Source organism: Rattus rattus, chromosome 1, assembly GCF_011064425.1.
Source record: "Rattus rattus isolate New Zealand chromosome 1, Rrattus_CSIRO_v1, whole genome shotgun sequence".
NCBI classification, from domain to species: domain Eukaryota; kingdom Metazoa; phylum Chordata; class Mammalia; order Rodentia; family Muridae; genus Rattus; species Rattus rattus.
This window is the reverse complement of record NC_046154.1, coordinates 56,466,383-56,488,334: the sequence shown is the minus strand read 5'-3', so window position 1 is coordinate 56,488,334 and position 21,952 is coordinate 56,466,383. Positions and strand designations below refer to the sequence as shown.

The 21,952-nt window shown below is 44.0% G+C and overlaps 1 protein-coding gene across 2 annotated transcripts in view; it reads left to right on the top strand.

Moving 5' to 3' along the window:
• The window catches only part of Nfia (nuclear factor I A), a 335,528-nt gene that overhangs the window by 226,940 nt on the left and 86,636 nt on the right, over positions 1 to 21,952 (top strand). For both annotated transcript variants that reach the window (XM_032901855.1, XM_032901851.1), the window contains 2 exons: positions 7,794 to 7,911; positions 14,123 to 14,250. In XM_032901855.1, coding sequence (XP_032757746.1) covers positions 7,794 to 7,911; positions 14,123 to 14,250 — 246 coding nt within the window. The remainder of the gene's footprint in view (positions 1 to 7,793; positions 7,912 to 14,122; positions 14,251 to 21,952) is intronic.

The following is a 21,952-nucleotide window of genomic DNA, read 5'->3' as shown; positions in this document are numbered from 1 at the left end:
CTAGACCTTGCAAGACGCACACATCATCTTGATGTACATACGAACTCTGTTTCTAGTTCCATCCACTGCTAGTCTTTTCTGAGTTATTTCTGCTTACATAGTGTGTGTTTAACACAGACCGTCAAACACAGACATGCCTGTAGGATGCTACGAAATGGTTCAGGGTTTATAATAGGGACGAAAGTTTGAAATGTAATAGCTATAGGACTTCGGTCAATATTTATAATGCCTCTTGCCTGTGTTTCCTTCATGGGTTATAATTATTTATTTAATACAAGATATTTAAAGTAAGTCCTGGCTATAAGCTGGGCATAAATCTGAGTAGTAAGCGGGGGGGGGGGGAGACCTCGAAAGAACATAGAGGTGAAATAATAGGATGCCTCGTGTTGGATTATCGAGAGCTCAATAATGGTAATTCCCAGGATCGTTACTGGATTAAGCCTTTGCCCTTGATCATCTGCCGTGTGTTCTTGAGCTGAGCCTGGAGCCTACCGCTGTCAGCCAACATTCGCATGTATATAATTACCAATGGCCAACTGTGCATTGTGCTCCAGAACTTGGTTTATCACAGCCATTGTGGTGGTCCCTTCAGGTAACAGCTGTGACAGAATAAAGCACACTTGTACTGTTCTTACTCATCAATCTAGAAAATTCCCATTTCTCATGATTTTAGCCAAGCCCTACGTTTCTACCAGCATCCTGGGCAGCTAATGGGAATTTAATGAACAGTGGGACTTTCAAAGATCCCGTTTTGACATTGACATGTCCCAACTTTAAAGTGGTCAGCTATGAATAGGTTAACCATACCAGCATTTTAAATGATACATAAATCTACAAGTTTTAAAAACATGTTTCCATTTATGAGCAGAAATTCAAGAGATCACTACTGATAATATATTCTTTGCTAAATCTTTATTTGCTCCTAAGGCTCACTTTTAAGAACAAATATTAATATCCAGTGAGCAACATTAGGGAGGAGCTAAGAGGCCTTCTTGTGATTTCCAAATGCCTTATAGAACTCCTTTTTGCCCCACAATAAGGATGAACAGGTATTGGGATTTGGTCTGGAATATGCGATTGTAGCTTGCCTTCATGGATTGGAAAGGCTGTTGGTGGCGCCCTGTAGGCGTGTCTGGGATGACTAACTGAACACTCAGCAAAGCCACACCACACATCGGATGCTGTGCCATCCAGAATGTGATTAATAGGAGTACATAATTAACACTAGGATTTCTCAGTGAGTGGAGGAGGAAAATTAGGCAGTTCTTGTTGTTGTTGTTGTTGCTGTTGTTGTTGCTGCTGCTGCTGCTGTTGTTGTTGTTTATATAACTAATTAATGTGTTATTAAGAAGGCTCTCTCTTGATACAGCTAATGGTCAGATAGTACCAGTGTACTCTTGGGGAAGGAGCTTATATGTAGAAGCCCTTCAGTGGGTTATAGATCATTGTGGTAAAAAGACCTTTTATGCCTTCAAATCTATCCTCTGTCAAGAAGACTGAATCCCATGGCTGAGGTTGTATCTTATACTAAACGGGTACTGCATCTGACTTCAACCAAAGCCAAGACAAGATGATGCTCTGAAATACAGAAAATCAATTCCAGTCCCAAAGGCAGAAGCCACTAATGCAAGAGATCAGTCAGCATCATTTGCTGCCCCATGGCCACTCTCCTGGACCAAGTGTGAGGCCCCGAATCCAGAAGAGCAGTCGCTACAACTCCCTTATGCTAAAGATCTGGAGAAGAACGGGGGTGGGGGCACGGCAGTCTTGCTACCTATGGTGACAATTTATCTCGAGAGACCCATCTCCCCCATAATTATGAGACAGCAAAGACAGGAGCAGGAATGTGGCGCCCCTGTTTCTTTAGCTGATATGTAGAGACACCTGACATCAAATCCCTATGCTATTCCTGGACATTTTGCTAAACATCAGCCTTCATTTCCTCACCTGTCAATGAGAATAATGTTGCTGTATGCCATAGGAATATCCTAGGATAAAATTCTGTATTTTATGTACCCTATCTGGTACATAATAAAAATCGGCAGAAAGAAATCCTTTGCTGTTTTCCTTAGCATGCTCATATGCTTTTAGTTCAATTCGGTAAACATGTGTTACACATGTAATCTGTAAGTAGGAGACAGCTCTTCTCCATAGAGACTATGCCTGGGTTTCTCAAGCTTTAAGACTTTATTCTATACACAAAAGTGACTGAGTAGGACCAGCTTAGAAATTAAACTTATAGTAGTTATCTGGTAAACGGAAACCTTCATCATTCAGAGTGGAGTATAGCACAGTATCAGTGGATTCAGCTTATTTTAATAAAACCTGAAACATCTTTCATAAATAAAAATTTCTACACTTAATATTCCTCTTATCCTCGGGCACACACCCCCAACACTGGCATACTAACACACTCACACACACACGTTCCTTAACTCGTATTCCTAAGTCACGGCTGCATGAGGGAGGTAGTCTGTGCATGCTAGCAACTGCCTTTTGTGGGGTTAAAAGCATTCTGTTGGCTTTTGGCGCCTAGCGCTATGTTTCAGAAAAAGCATTGCTTAAATCTTTTAATAGCAGGCAAGCTCATTTCGCATCGAGGGAAATCCATGTTTTAGTTCAGTGCCTTCCTTTTATGTTCCTGTTTGAAAAACCCCACTCCTGGCCTGCACTTGGCCACTCCTTTAAAAACAGGGGTAGGAAGAGGAGATCAGCAAAGGGTTCACAGACCAGAAGTCTGCTTGCCAAAGGAGTCGCTGAAGACTGTGGTGTACAAGCCGCACAGAAAGAACCTTTATGATTGATTTCCATTCAAGTCAGACTGACTGCAGCGTGGTCATTTTTCTTGCCCGTAACTGCGCACACTGCAGCGGTCTGCTATCTGCAGGGCGTCTGAATTATAGCCGTCTATGTCCATGTTACCTCTTACACAAATTACTTACACTGGTTTCTTTTTCCATGCAAATTCATCAGTTTTACAGCCCTTCATAGCCACAGTCAGGAAACTCTGGCAGAGAACGCAAATTGATAAAATGAGTTAATTTTACTATACTTTTTTTTCTCCCCTTCCTTTCTAAAAGCCCTCTCTTTTAGGCAGTGTTCAGGAAACATATTACAGTAAAAGGGAGATAACAAAGGAGTTGGATTTTCATGCCATAAATTACTTTCCAAGTTAATTTCCTTTAACGATGGTTCCAGATTCGCCAGTTTTCATAGCATTGTGTGTCTTACAGCCGAGCCTTTGATGGAAGAAAGAACAAGTATTTTCCCATGTTCGCCCCTTTTGTGGCAGCGACATGGACGTTCTTATAGGACCTTTGCCAATGGAATACAAAACAACATGAAATTGTTCTGGCATGGAACCGGGTGCTATTGTCGGAGCCCCCAGCGCCCAGTATAAGGTGTAAGCTGCAAATGGGCAGGGAGCATTTTTGGTAGGTCATACGACTGAAAGAAAAAGATGTCTTAATTTTTCATAGTTATTTTATGAGCTACAAATTGAGTGCTGATGGCCTTTGGAAGGGATTTATGGCCCCTATTCCCTGTTTTCCCTTTGTGTATGTTGGAGAGGGGACATGCAGACCTGAGGTGGGGGTGGGACAACTGATCCCTAGAAGGTAAGACCCTCAAAGGCAGAAGTTTTACTTCCTGTCTCCTGTTTGTAAGCATATAGAGCAATGCCTAAGGTACTGAAGGGCTCTGCAAACATGCATTGCGTCCCATGAAATGCAACCTCTGTGAGCCTTCAGGCAGTAGGCTGGACACATGGGTAGACATTGTGATAATAATCCCTGCCAACCCTTATCGCACAAGCCATAAACCCAGCGCCACCATCTCCCAGGCAGAGGAGCCTGAAAATTTGGATAATTTTTTTCCCATAGTCCTCTCTTTCCAGCAATGCAGCCCTGAGCAGATTGTCTCTGGTGGATGGCAGAAGTTCAATAACCACAGCCCTATCCAACTGCTAATGTGTATAGAAGCGCAGGTCATCAAGAGGGTTGGCTACTGAAGTAACCCCTTTCTTCCAATAGCCCACATTACTATAATGATGTCTTAATAGCAAACCATTTATTAAGAAATGACACAGAGTACATTCTACTCATGACAGGAAAGAGGGGGAAGGGAAGATGCATGACTTAGAAATAACATCTGAAGGCACAATTTCCAAAGTTAACCTTTTGAGAAACCCTCCTTGGTGAGGAAGATACTTAGGCTACAGTAACTGCAGCATTGCTTAAGAAATAGGGCTCTTTTCCTCTATGCTTATGGATAGAAAGACACTTGCATTTTGACTCCAACGTAAGGGAGGTAAGTGGGGATGATAACGAATTCCTTGATTCAAAGCGTGTTTATTGATCTTCAACTGTCTATGAAAAGGGTAGGGAGCTGTTTAGGAATACAGAAGTCATTCTTGGATCTGGATGACTGTAAGGTCAGGCAGTCTGATTTCATCCCTTCCTGCTGGCCCTGTGAGTATTAAATGGAATGGTGGGTTTATCATGGCATGGCAGCTGGCCCATGGGAACATGCACAAGGGTGCGTATTGATGACAACGGTAGTCCTGGGAGCCAGTTCTGCGTGTTCATCATAGTCGTTATGATGTACGGCTATAGTGCTTCTGCGGTACATGGTACCCACTGTTTCCTTCTGGTAGTCTGTCTTCACTGCTCACCAAGGACTCTATCTGTTCTCCAGATGGGAGGCCCTGAGCACACTGCCTTTTATAGGACATTGTGACAGGAAACCTGGACTTACGTGTGGGCCCTCTCCTCCTGGTCACGGTATAGCATGCTATAACCTGACCGTACACATGGCGCGGGCTGCACACGCTGACAGTGATGGGCTTGTGTGGATGCAAGGAGCTCATAAGAAAGACACAGTTTGGGTCTCTACATTGCTAGGATTATTGAACCCAGGTTCAGAAGCTCATTCTCATTTCTGACTCAAGGATGTTTTAAAATTTGAGATGCACGTGTTTGCCAAGCTCTAAAACCACTCACCCTGAGTTCATTGAGCACTCTGGACCAGGCCATCTGGTGCCTTTGCCGAATTCCACATTACTGCAAATGACATGATCATTGGAGGTCAATACGGGGCAGGTTAAGGAATGGGGGGGCTGAGTTAATTTTTAAAATCCATATAGAGTTAGAACACTATTTACATACGCTTTCTTCGTGTATCTTGGCTCCCTTGATATTGTACAAAGATAACAAAAGAAAGGACATTTTCCTAGGGTAGATAACCCAGAAGTGTTTAGTGGAAGTGCCAATGTCCATAACTGTGGCAGATGTCTCAGCATTCCCTCCCTCAGCCCGGCCCAGGCCTTCCCACTCGCGCTTACCCTCCTCATAGCAGCCAGCCTCAGGGGATCTCACCTTCCTCACCATGTTCCGGGGTGACCAAGCTTTCCCACCAAGCAGAGGCCTCAACACCACTCTGAAATTTGTGAAGGAGATCTAAATTCTCACATTTGACATGGACAGGCCTTTTCATGCTCTCTCATTATCAAGGACACCTAACGGTAGGCTCCGCGAGGCACAAGGCCTTAGGAGCACCCGTCATGTTATGTGTCAGGTAGCTACTATAATGACGAGTGACGTGGGCCATCTTGCATAATGGCCCAGTCCATACATAAAGTATTGTGGAATAAAAGATGAAATTATGCAAATAAATTGAATACCAAAGCAGATGATAGAATGACTAGCAGCATTATTGAGCAGGAACCTGATACACTGTCAAGATGAGCCGAAGCGCCCCCTCCCTTTTAAAGCCCAGCACTGAGACGCACGTTTGATCTTCAGTTCTCCATGTCTTAGGAGAGATTGTCTTTATATGACAGTGACACTTGAGATTTAGTCATTGCTAGTAGCCAACTCGTTGTATTCTCTTAGAAATTGTTCTATTCTCTCATGTCGTCTGACTCCAGAGTTACTCACAGAACTACACAACTCATCCTGTCCCCCAAGCAACAACCTGGAAGCACTCCTTCCTGTCTCAGTGAACTGGTGACACATTACCAACAATGGCTTCTCCCAGCCGTCCTTTGAAGCCGTCTTACTTCATCTTCGTGCTTATGTGACACTTCTAGTGCAATCCTTCAACCATCCTTTCTCTCCCACGCCTGTTCTCATGAGTGAGAGGTTTCTCTAGAGTATAAATGCAAAATTGAGGGTAGTGTTGCCATGGGCTGCAGGCCCTTCTTTGTCTCACCACAACCACCACACGTACGGCCAGTGCTTATTGGTCGCCTCCCGCTGGCAGGGACGATGCTTAGAGACTGGCAAGCTAACTGCAGTGGCTTCTACTCCTGGGGATGTGAGTACCTCGGTGGCTCACAAACTTGTCAGATTCAGATCTGTACTTCTACAGAGAAATACCAGATCCTTCATGACCCAACGTTAGCCACCCATCATGACTCTACGTTAGCCATATCTTCTTCACTCTGTGTCCTATGACACAAAGCTGTCAGAAACCCAGTCAACGGTTTCTGTTTTCTTATCTCCAGGTTATTCACTCTACCCAGGATTCCTCCTCTCTTCCCAGTTGCCTGTCCTTTCAGCATCCTCCGCGGGTACCTTTTCCCAGGCCCTTTTACTCCCCTGAGCCTCTTCTTCTCAGACCAATTTCTGCGGGCTTCTTGGCTCTCTGTACCTCAGTCTACCAGGTTCCCCTGTGATGTGTTCATAGCTGATGGCCGTATCTCTGATCTACAGCCCTTCTTCTTGGTAATAGCGGTGCTTCCAAATCATTTCATGAGTAAAATCTGGACTCATAGTGTTTGTCCCTCATTATCTTTTCTCCTGATAGATATTAGTGTATTGAATACACTTATCTATGTTAATGGGCTTAATAATGGGTCCACACTAGTGAATACAACTACTGTCCTGATTTCACATAACATTTCAAAATACTACCTTAACTGATAGTCTCATCATATAATTTGTAGTTTTGAAAGATTAGTAGATTTTTATTAACTTATTTAAAAATAATTAAGCTACTGTAAGCAAGGCATCCAGAGGCTGGAAGACATAAAAATACAGAGAGCTACAGCTCAGAAAGAATATGTTATGAAAATGATAGGTTAGTGAAATGGAATCAGAAGTTGGCAGAATCTTCTATATGGGTGAGTAGCAAATACTTTGGCTTCAGGGGCCAAGGGGTCCCATTGAAGCCACAGTTCTTGCTGTCACTAACAGTATGGAATGAAGGTGTATGCAGTGAATCTTTCTTTGCAAAAAAAAAAAATACACACATACACACACCACCACAACAGCAAAATAAAACAGACCTCCAGGCGCAGATGTGTGAAAGAGTTTGTGTGCCACCAAGTAAAGAGAGTAAGAGAACGCTTACATCACAGGAAATGGGAAATGGGCTCCTAGATGGATGAATTTGTGGGACTCATGAAAACTCAGAACAGAATTCCAGATTACAGTTGAGGATAAGCTGTTGGGATCAAAGTGAGAGGACCTGGGGAACATTTGGAGAAGTTGTTTGAAAAAATTAACAGTGAAGTATGAGAGGTATTTTCATTTAAATGCTGTAAGCTTAGTGACAATTTTAAAAAGAGTAAAATAAAAAGGTAAAAGACACATTGGAAAGAATATGCCTTTCTGGTAGAGACCATTTTTGTTGTCAATAGGCCTTCGAAGGCGGTTTATTAGTGACTATTCTGGGTAATCGTTGAAGATAAATACAGCAGGAAACGTGTTCCACGCTGCACTGACACCGCTTTTTGATCACCTTGAATTTGCAGAGACTCAATTCATCGTTTATTTTGTTTTTCTCTCTAGCACCAATAGCTGCAGGAACCGGCCCCAATTTTTCTCTCTCTGATTTGGAAAGTTCCTCATACTACAGCATGAGTCCAGGAGCAATGAGGAGGTCTCTACCCAGCACATCCTCTACCAGGTAAGTGGATTGGTACCCTCGAAGGGGACTAAACACAGAGGGAGACACACCGCAATGCTTAGCATCCTCTACCAGGTAAGTGGATTGGTACCCTCGAAGGGGGCTAAAACACAGAGGGAGACACACCGCAATGCTTAGCACTGGACCTGTTGAGCGTTTAGCAATGTGTCTATAGCAATAGAGGGTAAAAAGACATTAGGAGGCCAGACATACATGAGACAAATTACACACACACACACACACACTTAAAAAGCAAGTACTTCAATTATATCCCATGAAATAGGCCTTGTCCTAAAGGGTAAGGTGCTCTCGACTCTGAGGGCTTTAAGAGGAGGCAGGAAAGGCATGGTGGTCTGGGAGAGAGATGAGCAACATGGACGACTTCACTGGGGTAGAAGAGAGGAGTGCTCTGGCTTGATTGGCATAAGGTAGGCACTGCTGACACCAGAGTAAGAACCCCGCCCACAACCTTCTTAGCCGGCTGGGCCCTGTAAGTTCTCCAATCCAGTCTGCAGAAGTTCCAAAGATATAACTGATTTGATATCCACGCATGAAGTTATAAAAACATGCAGGGCAGATGGTGGGACGAGGCCATCGTTTGGATCTAAGTGGTCCAGGAGGCCTCTAAAAGCTAACACTGGGGCTGGAAAACACAACCTGCCGTGAGCACCAAGCTTCCTGATCCCCTTAGTTAGTTATCAGAGCCAACATCTGGAGAGTACTCTGCAAGACCCTGCTTTCTCTAGATAACCTGGACCAGGGGTAAGGGATGAGGCACCCATCAGAGTCGTGGTTTCCCTTTACTTATTGGCTTTAGCACTGGACTGTGACAATAAAGAAAGCAGCCGAGAGGACCATCAGTCATGTGTGTGTACTTTGCAGGAAAACACGTATCACGTGATTTCTGTCACAGCAAGTGCAAACATTAGTGATTGAAAATAGCGCCCAGAGTGTGGACATTTGCCTTGGTGGGCGTCTACCTTACGCTCATGGACAGTGTCTTAGACGTCAGCTTGAAGACGAATCGAGCTATCATTTCCAACACTGTTTGTTACACCTTCACCGTCAGCACTGTTTCAATGCCTCCCATCCCCACTCCATTACAGTATCGCCTACACACACACACACACACACACACACACACACACACACACACACACACATACACACACACAAACAAAGGTCTCAAATCCCAAATGCGCTTATCACAGAAAAGGGGGGTTATGAATACATTTGGGTGTTAATACACTTGGAGGATTTTGAATGTTTACTGATAGAAAAGACAGTATACTTGGTCAACAATAGAAGATTTGTAAATATTGTGGGCAGTGCTTAATTTAAAAGTTCATGGGCGGCTTGTTTTTCGCATGTGAACCACTATTCCATGTATCTGTCTAGCAGTGCCTCTAACCACCTGTCCTTCCATGCCCTCCAAGCTCTGGCTTCTGATCTTATGTTGTGACCTGTGGCTGAAGGGCTGATTATTGTCATTTAAGAGGCTAATGTCATTCTCCTATTGAGTGAATAACTAGTCCTGATAAGCAGTTAATTACAAATATCAGTAGTTAATAACTCAGTAATGTTTATTTTTCTCTTGTTATCCTCTTCCTGTGATGTTTTTATTTAGGGGTGTGTGTGTGTGTGTGTGTGTGTGTGTGTGTGTGTGTGTGAGAGAGAGAGAGAGAGAGAGAGACAGAGACAGAGACAGAGAGACAGAGACTGAGACACAGGGGCAGAGACGCAGACAGAGAGACAGATGGAGACAGAGAGGGAGGGAGGGAGGGAGAGAGAGAGAGAGTGAGAGAGAGAGAGGAGAGAGGAAAGAGAGAATACATGAAGGTATACAAGGTACTCACTTGCAAAGATGTCTATTGGAGATCAAAGGACAACTTTTGGGAACTTATTCTCTTCTTTGATGTTTACATGGACTTCCATGATAACTTGGGTTATCAGGCTTACTCAGCAAGCATATTACCTGCCAAGGCATCTCACTACCCACCCTACACTGATTTTAAACGAGTCCTTGAATATATAGATTAAACAGAATTATCTGTTACAAGTTAGAAAATATGCCTAGAAGAATACCCCAGATACACATACAGAAACCATTGCCAACTGGCCACTTTGATGATGCTCTGTTAGCATTAATCTGTCTCTAGGTTTTTAGTTGTCCTTTTAGCTTGAGTCTTAGTTGTCACCAACAAACTGTTCTGCCCTTGCTTCAGTGGACCCAATAGAGCACAGAGTAATCAAGCCACTTGCCCAGGGTGACAGGCCTGGTAAAGACTGAGACACAGTTCAAATTCAGATCTTTTGAAATTTACAAACCCTAGTACCCAGGAACTACAGAGTGCAGGATCCCAGCAAAGCAGTGTCTCAAATTTCCACCTCAGGCTGGCCTGTAGTGGCCACTGTCTGAATACTGTTTCTGTATTGTCAATATGAGCCTATCTCACCTCCCATCTGGCTCTATGTCCCTCGACAATGTCTTAACTTTCTCAGATGAGAAGCAGATAGTGAGCACCAAGTAGTTTTACTTGGCACTGTGGGCACACAGAAAAAAATCAGAGGAGCTCTGCACAGTGACAAGTGGAAATGTTCAGCTTGGCTTATGTGAGCACTCAGTGAGGGGAGTGGCATTGTCTTGTGGGTACCAAGCAAGACCTAGGGGTCTCACATAGTAGGATGCAAGCAATAGAAGAAATAGAATTAAGGACCGGTTTCAAGAAATAAGTAAAGAAAGTGAGCAAAATATCTGCGTTTTCTCTATGGTTTCTATTTTTCCAGGATGAGCATCTCTAAGATCATTAAGCAGCTGGGTAAAAATAAGGATAGGGGTTTTAGTCTAAAGAACTCTGTCAAGAGCGCTGCCCATGTGCGGTTCATAGAGTCAGTAAGCTGTCTCAGGAGGCCCTGGCCTATTTTTCTAGCAGTGCCTACTTCCTCCCTCCTGCATCCTGGTCTCCCTCTATCCGCACTCCCATCATTCAGATGCTGAGCCTGGATCCATCCTGAATGTCCTCGTGTGCAAGCTCAGGCGTCAACGTTAGCCATACAGTGTCCCACCTAGTGCAGTTTATACCTGATTTCTATTCCCAAGGAAATCAAATCTTTAGAACTCAGAAAAATATTAACAACGGGGGAGCAACACACAGTGGAATTGGCCTCTGAGGTCGGATCTCATTGAGTGTAGATGCTTGGATGCTCCCTTGTCCCATGCACACAGCAGTTTTTGAGCACTTAAAACAATCTGAACCTGGAGTAGGCACTAAAGAGAGAAAAGCAGTCCTAATGAAAAAAAAGTGGAGAATTATCCGGTTGTCAACGAGGATGAGGCAGAACTTTCTGGTGATGCCACCCATACTTCTGGTTCCCAAGACCGCAGAGTTCTGCCAGTCAATTTCTCTAATAGTGTCACTGTTGGGGCTGAATCCTGGCCCATGTAAATGGGCGTGTCTGGCTACACACGTAAGGCAAGGAAAGGAGCCTACGGTAGGATGCTTGGGACGACGGGAGAAGCAGAAATATCCTGGGAAGTTGATAGGCAGCTCCCAGAGCACTGTCGGCTTGCACCCATGCACCCTGAACACAGCTTCTTGCATCTCGGTATGCTCCTCAGTTCTATATTTGGATATCATAAGCACTGTAAAACATGTAGTCAGTTGTGTAGGATCCAAATTAGGGAAGAAATTCAAATTACTCCTGTTGGTCATCCAGATATTAAGTCTCAATATCTTTATATAAGAATCTGGAAAAATCAAAGCAGGACAATTCCCCTGGGGGGAAAAAGCATAATCACATCCCTGCAGGTCTTACAGCCCTGCCAGAACAGGCAAGTCTGGTCTTTGGGTATCTGAAGGATACCAGGGGATTTCACCCAATTCCTCTAAGTTACAAGGGGCTGACAGTTTTGTATAAAAGTAATGCTAAGTGTGAAGGAAGACGCCCGAATTCACACAGAAAATAGGGCGCTCCTTATGAGATCAGTATCCCTGACCAAGAGGTATCACTTTAAATTGGGCCCCGAGCTTCCTGACAAGAAGGGGAACCAATGGATTAGATCATCTCTGCTTTCCACTAAAAGAAGCAATAGAAATGCATTTAGAGACGCTAGGTTTTTCTGGGGTTTATGTATTGGAATTAGTTTTTCCGTGTGTATTATGTATGTCAAATAAAAGACATGCATTCTCTACAGTTTACGTAAAACATAAAAGTTCAGGTGATTATCTTTCATCAAGCTTCAAGAGAAAGGAAGGCCGTTCAAGAGGCAGTCCAAGACTTGTCCTTGAGTTCTAAATTAGCATAGTCCCATAAGGTTGCTTCCCTGAAATCTGGTTTTAATGAGAATAGAACCTCAAGCCTAGGAACACTGGACCACCCACGTGAAGTATTCGAATTTCTTACCTAAATTGCATCCTATGTCTCTTAAAGTTCAGGTTCTGACAGTAACATTGTCTGTCCTCCCTTATCTGGGTTGCGACCCCCGCTTTCCCTGCTGCCTTCCCAAGTCCATTTTCTTCCTCATCCCCACTTTTTCACAAAGTAGCTCCCATGACGCACCCACACAGGGCTTCTGAGGTCTCTTTTCTTGTAGGATGAAGTCCAGATGCATAATATCTTCTCTGACCTCCATACTCTATTTCTTTGGGGCCCCTCCATTGGTTTCAGCATCTCAGATGCAATTCTCTGCACATCATACCTGACTTATGCCACTTCTGACAGGACCCAGCTCCCAGAATGCTACACAGTGTCTGCTGAGCTGTATATCATGATCTCAGTAAGGGAGTATGTTGCCCTCTCATTCAAGGTTTGGTAGCAACCCCAAGGAGCAGACATTGACCTTTTAGGTCATGAGGTATGAGAGGGTCATGGGGCAAAAGAAAAAATCTACCAAGGTTAGAGGGGGAAGCTTACGAAGCTTGAGACAGTAGCAGTTTGCCAAAAACTACAAAGGGTTTTAATATTTTTAAAACCATTATAATGTCACAGTTGTGTGTTGGTAGAGTGCCAACCTCTGCTAGCCATTGTCTGTCCCTAGTGCCATGTCACCAGCACTTGCAAACTAGTCACAGTTCAGGCACCCTCTGCTCAGAGAAGTCCTTCTCAAGTCCACGCACACCAATGTTCCTCCATCCTTAACCAGTGCATGGTTTCTTCTCAACCCCTCTGTTTCTCCCGAGCCTCTCCATCTCTGGAGTCCACTGAGAGTCATGTTGACTCACCGCACTATTCCACACTTTGAGTCCTGCCTCTGGCATGGAGGGGCTACACAGCCAGTGTCTGATGAATGAAACCCTGGGAAAGTTCTGCATCTAACACATGAGCAGGTTTCCCAGCAGTCCCTGCCCAAGGCAGATCTGCCAGTGCAGGACTGTGCTGCCGGCACTCCCGATTTGATCTGCTAGCGCAGGGAGAAGCAGCAGGTGATATTTTCCCGCCTTCTAACAGGCAAGCTTCACTGTGGGAGGGAAAATGCAGTTCTTCAGCTGGAATGAAAAGAGATGCATTGTGGGAATTCCTTGGTCACACCTCTGCAGAAAACAAGTTTCCATTCACACAAACGAAATAAAATGCCAGTTTGCTCATCTCTGTGTAGAAGGACATAAAAGTCCCCCAGACTGCTGTATGTCTATGCCCTTGCTGGTCTCAGGGGAATGCACTCCTTCCTGTTATTTTTAGCTACTCTGTTTGGTATTTTATCTCTAGTGCCTAGAGGAGTATCTGGGCTACATGAATGTATAGTAAGTATCTTTTTTATAATGAACAAATCCAAGTGGAAGATGGGAAATGCCAAAGCGTTCCTGAAGGTTCTTGGACCCTGCCTTTTAGTTACTTGTCTTTAACCCTTTGGGGATGTCTGTGTGGGTTGGAATGGGTTTCTAGGCCTGCTTCTAATTACCATCTGTGAGCCACACCTGTGGAGATCGGGACTTCCGAAGTGGAAGCCAAAGCAGGAACCGACCATCAGCTCCATAAAGCAAAAAAAGGCACCAAATGGAGGCAGTGCCAGCAACTTGATCAGAAAAGAGGAAACCAGGACTTGAGTGCATAGGCCAAGACCGGGTACCACTGCCAGGACTCGGCCCACTCCACAAGAGCCTGCACAGGGTCCTAGAACCGCACGTTTTCCCAGTGAAGCATCCAGGAGAAAGGTGGCTTAGCGTGCTTTTAAATATGCATTCCTTTCTTTTTATTATTTTTATTTTTTCAGCTCTACCAAGCGCCTCAAGTCTGTGGAGGACGAAATGGACAGTCCTGGTGAAGAACCATTTTACACAGGCCAAGGGCGCTCCCCAGGGAGTGGCAGCCAGTCCAGCGGATGGCATGAAGTAGAGCCAGGTGAGCAGAGGAGTCATAAAGGGGAGGGAAACAGCGTGCGCAGTGATTGTCCTGGCAGAGTGGCGGGGAACAGCAGACACAACCAAAGTGCATGACAGAATGTGTGTCCGCTCACTCAGGGGCCGTCACTGCCACCTTGAACCCATGTACATTTCACTCTGCTCTGGTGGTTTGTTGAGCTGAGGTTACCCACTGTGTTACCTGTGTTACCTATGTTACTCACTGTGGCCTCAAGGTCAAGGTTCAAGTGTTCCTCCTGTCTCAGCTTCTTGAGTAGCTGGGATGATGGTTTTCTTTTGCTTTTATATATACACACACCTTTTGGGTTTTGGTTTGTTTTTGTTTTTCTTAGTATACTCTAGTATTCATAAGAAAAATTATTAGCTTTCCCCACTTTGTGGATAACAGTGAAAAAGCAGAAAAACTCCCCTGTGCAGCATAAGTGGACATTTATAACACAATAACTTTTAGTTTTTTTCCCCTTTTTATCTTGTTATATTGGCTATCATCATAAAGGCTACCAATTTTTTGTCTGTCTGCACCAAACTGAATACATGCCCGTTGGTCTAACCTTGGGGCCGTCATGTGGCAGCTGTAGAATCCGGAGAGTGATTCTGCTAGTAGCACTTTCTGGAGACCTTAATTGTCTGACTCCCATGGCTTAGGAGAATGGGCTCCAATGCCTTCATCAATACAAGTCAAACTTTAATGTCTGACCTCCATGTGGCTTGGGGGAATGGGCTCCAATGCCTTTGTCAATACAACTCAGATGAGTAAGAAGGCAGAGGGGCTTGAGAATCATCTGAAGCCCAGTCCTCAAGTCAATGGCAGGGCTATGTGGTTACGGTCCAGACTCCATGACGTTCCTGTAAAACAGTCTGACGGTAGTAATAGCTGTTTCAATCCTCTTGAGGATCGAGTACCATGGTCTGTGCTGTCCACTTAAGAATTATATCCAGCACAGAGTGATATGGGGGGTAAGAAAGAACAAATTCTCTGACCATCCCTCCCCCACTACTGTCTCAGAGTAACTGCCTGCAAGAACAGACGGGCATCAAGAAAATCTTGGAACTAGCCCCTCATCTTCAACTCCAACACCTCCCTCTCATCCTCAACACTTTCTCAGTATACAAACTCTATGGCTATAGATGGCTTTATATGACTATAAAGGAGCAGCAGAAGGGAGATTTTAGGGTGATGGACCCATCTGGATCCTGATTATGGGAGCTACCATAATTGATATAATGTCTGACATTCACAGAAGCATGTGCCTCTCCCTACACTTGTCACATTCGGTCCTAATTAAAATCACGTAACAATGAAGCCCCGTGCCCTACTGGCTGGGTCCTGTGTGGTTCCCTTCTGCCCAGTACCCTCATCTGTTCACCACTCAGCAGTCTGCAGTGGAACTTTCTTCGAGAGCTCACAGGTAGATGAGGACGCCGTGGCTCCTGCTTCCGAGGGGTTTAGAGCAGGTGTGGGATCAGCAGCACAGTGTTGCAACCCTCTCGGTGTTGTGGGGAGCGCCAGGGCGATGAGGGCCTCTGGTGTCTCTATCACATCACCCATGCAGCACTGCAGATGTGGCCCTTCTCTGGAGGCTGTATGTCACCTTTGTCCCACATTTATATCTGCTCGCCTAAAGTGCCCGAGATGTATAGCCAAGCCAGGCGAGAACTCCAGTGCTGACTTCCATTGCCAGTAAACCATGCCCTCTGTGTAACGCCGATGGAAGGTGCATTTGTATTAAAATAAAATAATTAAAGGATGGAAAACGTTTTGGGCCCCCTTTAAAGGTCTAATTAGTCCTAACCAAGTTCCCTGCTTCGGTGAATGAGAATCAAGTAGATAGGGGTGGTATATTTTGCTGGAGTGCCGAACTCACGTGCTCCATGTATGCTAGAGCTAGCTTATGATGGTGACGGACACAAAGCCCCTCGCAGTGACCCCAGCCCTCCCAGCTCCTCTCCCTCTTCTCTGGCATATTTGGGGAGCTGTAAGGGCTGCTTGAACAGAATGCTCTAGCCTAGTAGCTCTTTCCTTCAAAGCAGTTTCATACCTACACATTATGACTCAAATAATTATAAATTCCAGCATCTGTAACTCTGCACCCTGTGCAGTCTTCAGTTTACTGAATTTAATGGTTAAATCCTTCTCGCAGGGAGAGATTTCTTTTTCCTTTCCTTCTTCTGAAAGAAACTGTGTTCCTGAAAGGATTGCCCACTGTCTTCCATTAAAGAAAACTGCAATCTCATGGCATATATTCGTGGGGGCTGGAGAGCACAGTGGATAAATTTATATTTGGCCATAGTCAGCCTAGAAAGTCATAATTGAAACAGGGCCTGAGGGGACATTAAAACACAACCGAAGGATGTTGCACATGTTCATGGCGACTTTGGTGTCATTAGCTCACACCAGCCACTTTAAATGGATAATTTATGCTGCCAGATGGTCCTTTTTGGGGATTTTCCATCAAGCCCAATCCCCTTTTTGGCACAGAGAACACCTTTATGTTGTTCCCACACTTATCCGGGCCTACATAGTTTTTCCCCAGGGGTACAGTTAATTAAGTGGGAGGCTTTTAGTGGTTCACTCATGTAAATTGCCTTCAGAAATATGTTGGGAATTATGTATATCCCAAATGCATGGACAGCCTGCACTTGGGATAATTCTCTCAAACAAGTATGAAGGGCACTGGGTTTATGCTTCTGATGTGACACAGAAAGTACGACTGTACTCATACCCCTCTCAGAGAGCCTCGCATCTGGGAGTCTGCCCTCACTGGGTTTCTGGGACTGCCTAACTACAGAGACCTGTAGATAGTCAGGAAGGTAGCCAGGCAAGACTTCCTTGAACAACAGGACGATGTTGGAAAGTGACTGCATACGTGTTTTTCAAATGTATTTCATAGTGTCCTGTTCGCATTAGTTTGTCTCTGCACTTTCGGTGCAGGGCGCTGCCCATCTGCGTAGCGGCTCACAGGAAACAATGCTTAAGACAACGGGGCAGTCTCAGGCTGGCTCCTGCTTCTCCTGGTGCTCTGCTTGTCCCCTCACTTGGCTCCATTTCCCAGCTGTCTCCAAACCTGGTTGGGTTAGGTCTGTATCTAGTCATGCCCTGGGACATGTGAAACTCCATCCATCAAAAAAATCACACACTACCAATGGCCGTCCAGCCGCACACGTGAAAAGCTGCCAGTGAGCCAAGGATGCAAATGATCAGGAAGGGAGGCTTCGGGCAGGCTCCTTCGGCTGAGGCAAAGTTCTGGTCACACCTGAGTGCCTACTGTGCTCCAAGGTTGTTTTTCAATGAATGCTTTAAAATGTGTAAACTCTATTTTTAAGGCCTGTGTTCTAGACTCGTATTTAAGTTAAAAGTCACAGTAAAGACAGTAAGTCACTATTAGGAAGACCTGAAAAGTCTCCATTTTCCTTATCTCGAACTCTTGCCATGTAGCCTATATCAGGGGAAAAAAGATATGGCCTGTGAAATACACATAGAAGAGAGCATATAAGCAGAGTATTAACTATGACCAGAGAAATATTTGCCATATCATCTAAACATTCAAGTAATCCGCAGCATTTAAGACTTGTTTAAATGCTATGTCAGAGAGACCCACAGTGACCTAAGTAGCGGCTGGCTGTGTATCCACCATCTCCTCCCTCACAGACCCTCTTGCCTTGTCCAGGCCCCATCTATCGTCCTCCCCTAGAATATGCAGTCCATGAGACTGTGACTTAGCCCATCTTTTACATTGCTGTATCCCTAAAACCCTCAACAGTGTGTAGAACATAATAGGCGTTCAATAAATATTGACTGAACGAGTGAATGAAGCAGAGAGATTGGAACTTTCTTATATACTCAGAGGCAGCATTCGCTGCCCACGGTCTTCTAAAAATTGGTATTTCCTATGTTTTTAACCTGCAGGCTTCCAGTTAAATCTAATTAATAGCAAATCGTGGGAAGAATAATTGCTAGGGCTCAGCCAAGCGTCTCTTTGATCAGTAGTAGGACACCGAACTGCATTCCAACTACCCTTCCCCTTAATGGATATGACACATGAAACAAGATGATAATGATGCATTTAATGATATGTATATCCCAAAATACCAAATGCAAGGAGTTTGCAAGTTCCTATGACAAAGAAATGTTATTTGAAGGGAAAAGACGCGCTAACTTCCTGACTTAGTCATTAAGCAATGTGTCCACGCATCAGAACGCCACACCCTACCTCCAGAAATATGCACGATTATTCATCAATAAAAGTCTGTATTGCTTAAAAGAAAATTACAAAAGACAATTCACGATGTATGACGCATGTATCAAGAATCTCAACGGCGATCTCGTTTTACAGGGTGTTTTATATATAGTTTAGATGATCTGTTTTTATAGGGTGTTTTATATACTTTAAATGATCTCTCTGCTTCACTAGTGTTGGAAATTTCCACTCTTCCATCTCCTCTTTTCTCTTTGCAATCATTTGTAAGCACCAAGCCACCGTCACCTGAGGACCCACAACTGGTACCACAGGAAGTATCTGGGCAGTGCATCTGAGAACGCCCAGATCTCAGACGCACAGCTGTGGTAGAGTCACTGGACTTTAAATGTTATGCCCTCAAGCCCTTCTCCCTGGGTTTAGCAGCAGTGCCTTAAAAACTATCCCAAATGGATAGAAACCCACCCATTTTCACATGGATCAGAGAAGGCCACATACTGGGCAACTCCTGACCCTCAGAACAGTAAAGAAAATCACCCACCCTCCCCTGTTCCCTCTCTCCCTCCTTTCCCCCATTTAAATGTCTCTGCTTATCTTACCACTCTAAGTCAGATCGAGCCATGAGGTTTTATCAAGAGCCATCTGTGTAAAGTACTCTAAGGTAGAAATAACTACACTGAGGACCTGTGTCTAAGGTCAAACTTCAGAACGCTCTCAGAGGGTAACTACTCTACCTGTGATATCTCGGTCCATCCCTCACTCTCAAATCAGGACTATCAGCTGAGCTGATAGAAGCCAAGTTCTTTGCAAAATTAATCTTCTGTGATCATGTGAACTGTTGTCACCAGGAACATTGAGGGGACAGACCTTACCCAGCCGATAGTAGTTAAAAGGGAACTGTGAAGCTCAGTGGTGAGTTAGGGTCAGTTTCTTTAAAAAGTAGGCAGTAAACAGGGTTCAGGTTGGAGTCCAGCTGAGAACCATCCCCTAACTTGAAAGAGTCTAGCCTTCCAACCATCAGCACAAGTAAATTGAGAATGCCTTCATCCACGTTTCTTCTCAGTGTGGGCAGTTCTGTGGCTGTCCCGTGAACCTCCCTCCCTTAGGTTCTCTGTGTCCTGAAAAGAGAGGACTCTGCAGGCTCTCTGCTTGTACAACCTCAAGGTCTAAGGCTGTCCCTGCACGAGTGTGTCACTCAGCACCAGCAGATCTGAAAGAAATCTAATAAGAAACTACACCACTTGTCCATAGAACGCGGTGCTTTATTTAAATGTGAGTTTTAAAAAGCTACTTAAAACTACATGTAGTGGCCTATGTGATTCCTCCACTCGAGAGGTAGAAGCAGAAGGATGAGAATCATCATCCTTGGCTACTTAGTGAGTTCAAGATGAACATGTATGAAATGAAATTCTATCAGAGAACACACAATCTAATGTGAACTGTTCGAATGTTCTTCTATAGAAAACCATTTAAAATTCTAATGCATTAAATTATATATACATATATATTCATGATAACTATAATTACATTGAGACAACAAAAGTATTAATAAGCAATTGTGCCAGTCACAATGATATAAACCCCAAACAGTTCAGTGTAAGACTTGGAGTCAAAATGGAATAAGTAATACAATTAATTAATTGCAATTTTTAAAACTATGCTATCAAAGATAAACTTCCAGGAATAAACTTATTTCCAGGTTAAGTGGACTTTATTTTTAAAGGTCAAAGTATGTCCTCTGTTCTTATAAAAAGTTATTAAGTAGATAAATACATTTTAGATGTTTTAAAAGCATCTAAGGAAGACTCTTGACAGTTAACTGGTGACCCCAGGTTGGCAGAACTAGGGCTCTAGGCCTTGATAACTATAAGCACGGGTGAATTTTGAAAGTAGCATTGACTCACTGCAGCTCTGTAAATCATGTATTAGAAGTTAGGGATGGTGGTGCACATCAGTAATTTCAACATCTTGGAAGCCAAGGCAGGATGCTTAAAAGTGCTAGGCCAATCTGGGCTACGTAATGAAACCATACCAAAATCAAAACAAAAATCTCCTGTTGTGCTTGGTTGCTTTCCCACACCTGCCGATCCTGATTTGACTGCCAGTAGCCACTCTTCGGTTTCCAGAGTCGAAGACGTTTACCAATACGTACTTGTAGCTGAGGCATGTAAGAGGCCCCCTTATAGGGGCTGGTAGAAATGCTTCAGACTGGTGACAATAGTCCATTGATCACAGGCACTCTGCGGCACTAGCATAAATTAGGGGGAATGATTAAATCTCCCACAATCCCCTGCAGTAATGGGAATAGTCACCGTTACAGAACACTGCCATGGGATCAATGTCTTGGCTTTTCTTCTACATTTATGGAGCAGTGGGAAAGCATCATTTGTGACAGTATTCTCCCACCATTATCTCCTTAGTATTGGCACCTGCTCATTAGAGAATGATGTGCCGGAGAGCACCAGTAGAGTAACAAGGATCTGTTCTTAATGACCCTTACCAGAGAAATGTCACCTAAATAAAGGGTTATAACAGGAAAGCTCCGTTACCAAATGAGTGCTCTCATCACCCTTCAAAAATGTCCCTACGTTTTTATCAAGGCTTCTTTCTTAATGTCAGAAAATGCTTGAAGCCAACCCTTTCTATAAGACTCTAAAAGGCTGTATACTAGGAGAAAGATATCTTTGCACATGCACATACATGCTGTGTTGTATGCCTCATGCATATATGACAAAGCGTGGCCAACAAAATTACTGTTTATTTGGTTGGTTTTTCCCCCCAAAGCGTCCTACAATACCTGGTAATATGACATTCAATCAATATTTGTTGAGTAATAAATATGAAGTTGGTATCCTATCTTGTCCTTCGAATCTGATCAATCACTTCGACATCAGAGTACTGAGCGCCTCTGATGAAGGAAGAAGAGGAGTTTCTTTGACTTTGGAGAACCCAGAGGCACAATTTCGTAAATACAGAAGCTTCCAAGAAAACTAATGCTGTGTTTTTCAGCTGGTCTTGTGTAAATAATAGATTACCCAAGTCACCAAATCCTTTTATTTCATGTTTAAAAGTGGGGTTGTGTAAATATTCTAGGATGGAATAAAGACAGAGCCAGTGCTGACTGGCGAGGCTCACTGTGAAATCTCTCTGTAAACGGCTCTGGATTCTCGCTTCCTGGGAGAAATCACACAATGATAGGAAGAAGACAAAAGCTACCATTTATTGGCTTCTCACTATGTGCAAAGTATTGTATCTCTCATTATCCACGGGGTGCCTTCAATATACATGGGGTATACTTAATAGAACTTGGGTGAAATAGTGCGTCTGTCTTCTGGTGAATACGGGAAAAACTTTGAAGTGTTATAAGAGGTGTGATACTATCGAATTTGATGGCATGCACACTACACCTCTGGAAGCATAATGTGCAAAGCCCTGTGCAAAGTGGAGGGTGGAATAGAAAATAGAAAAGGGAGACGCTGGCTTCTA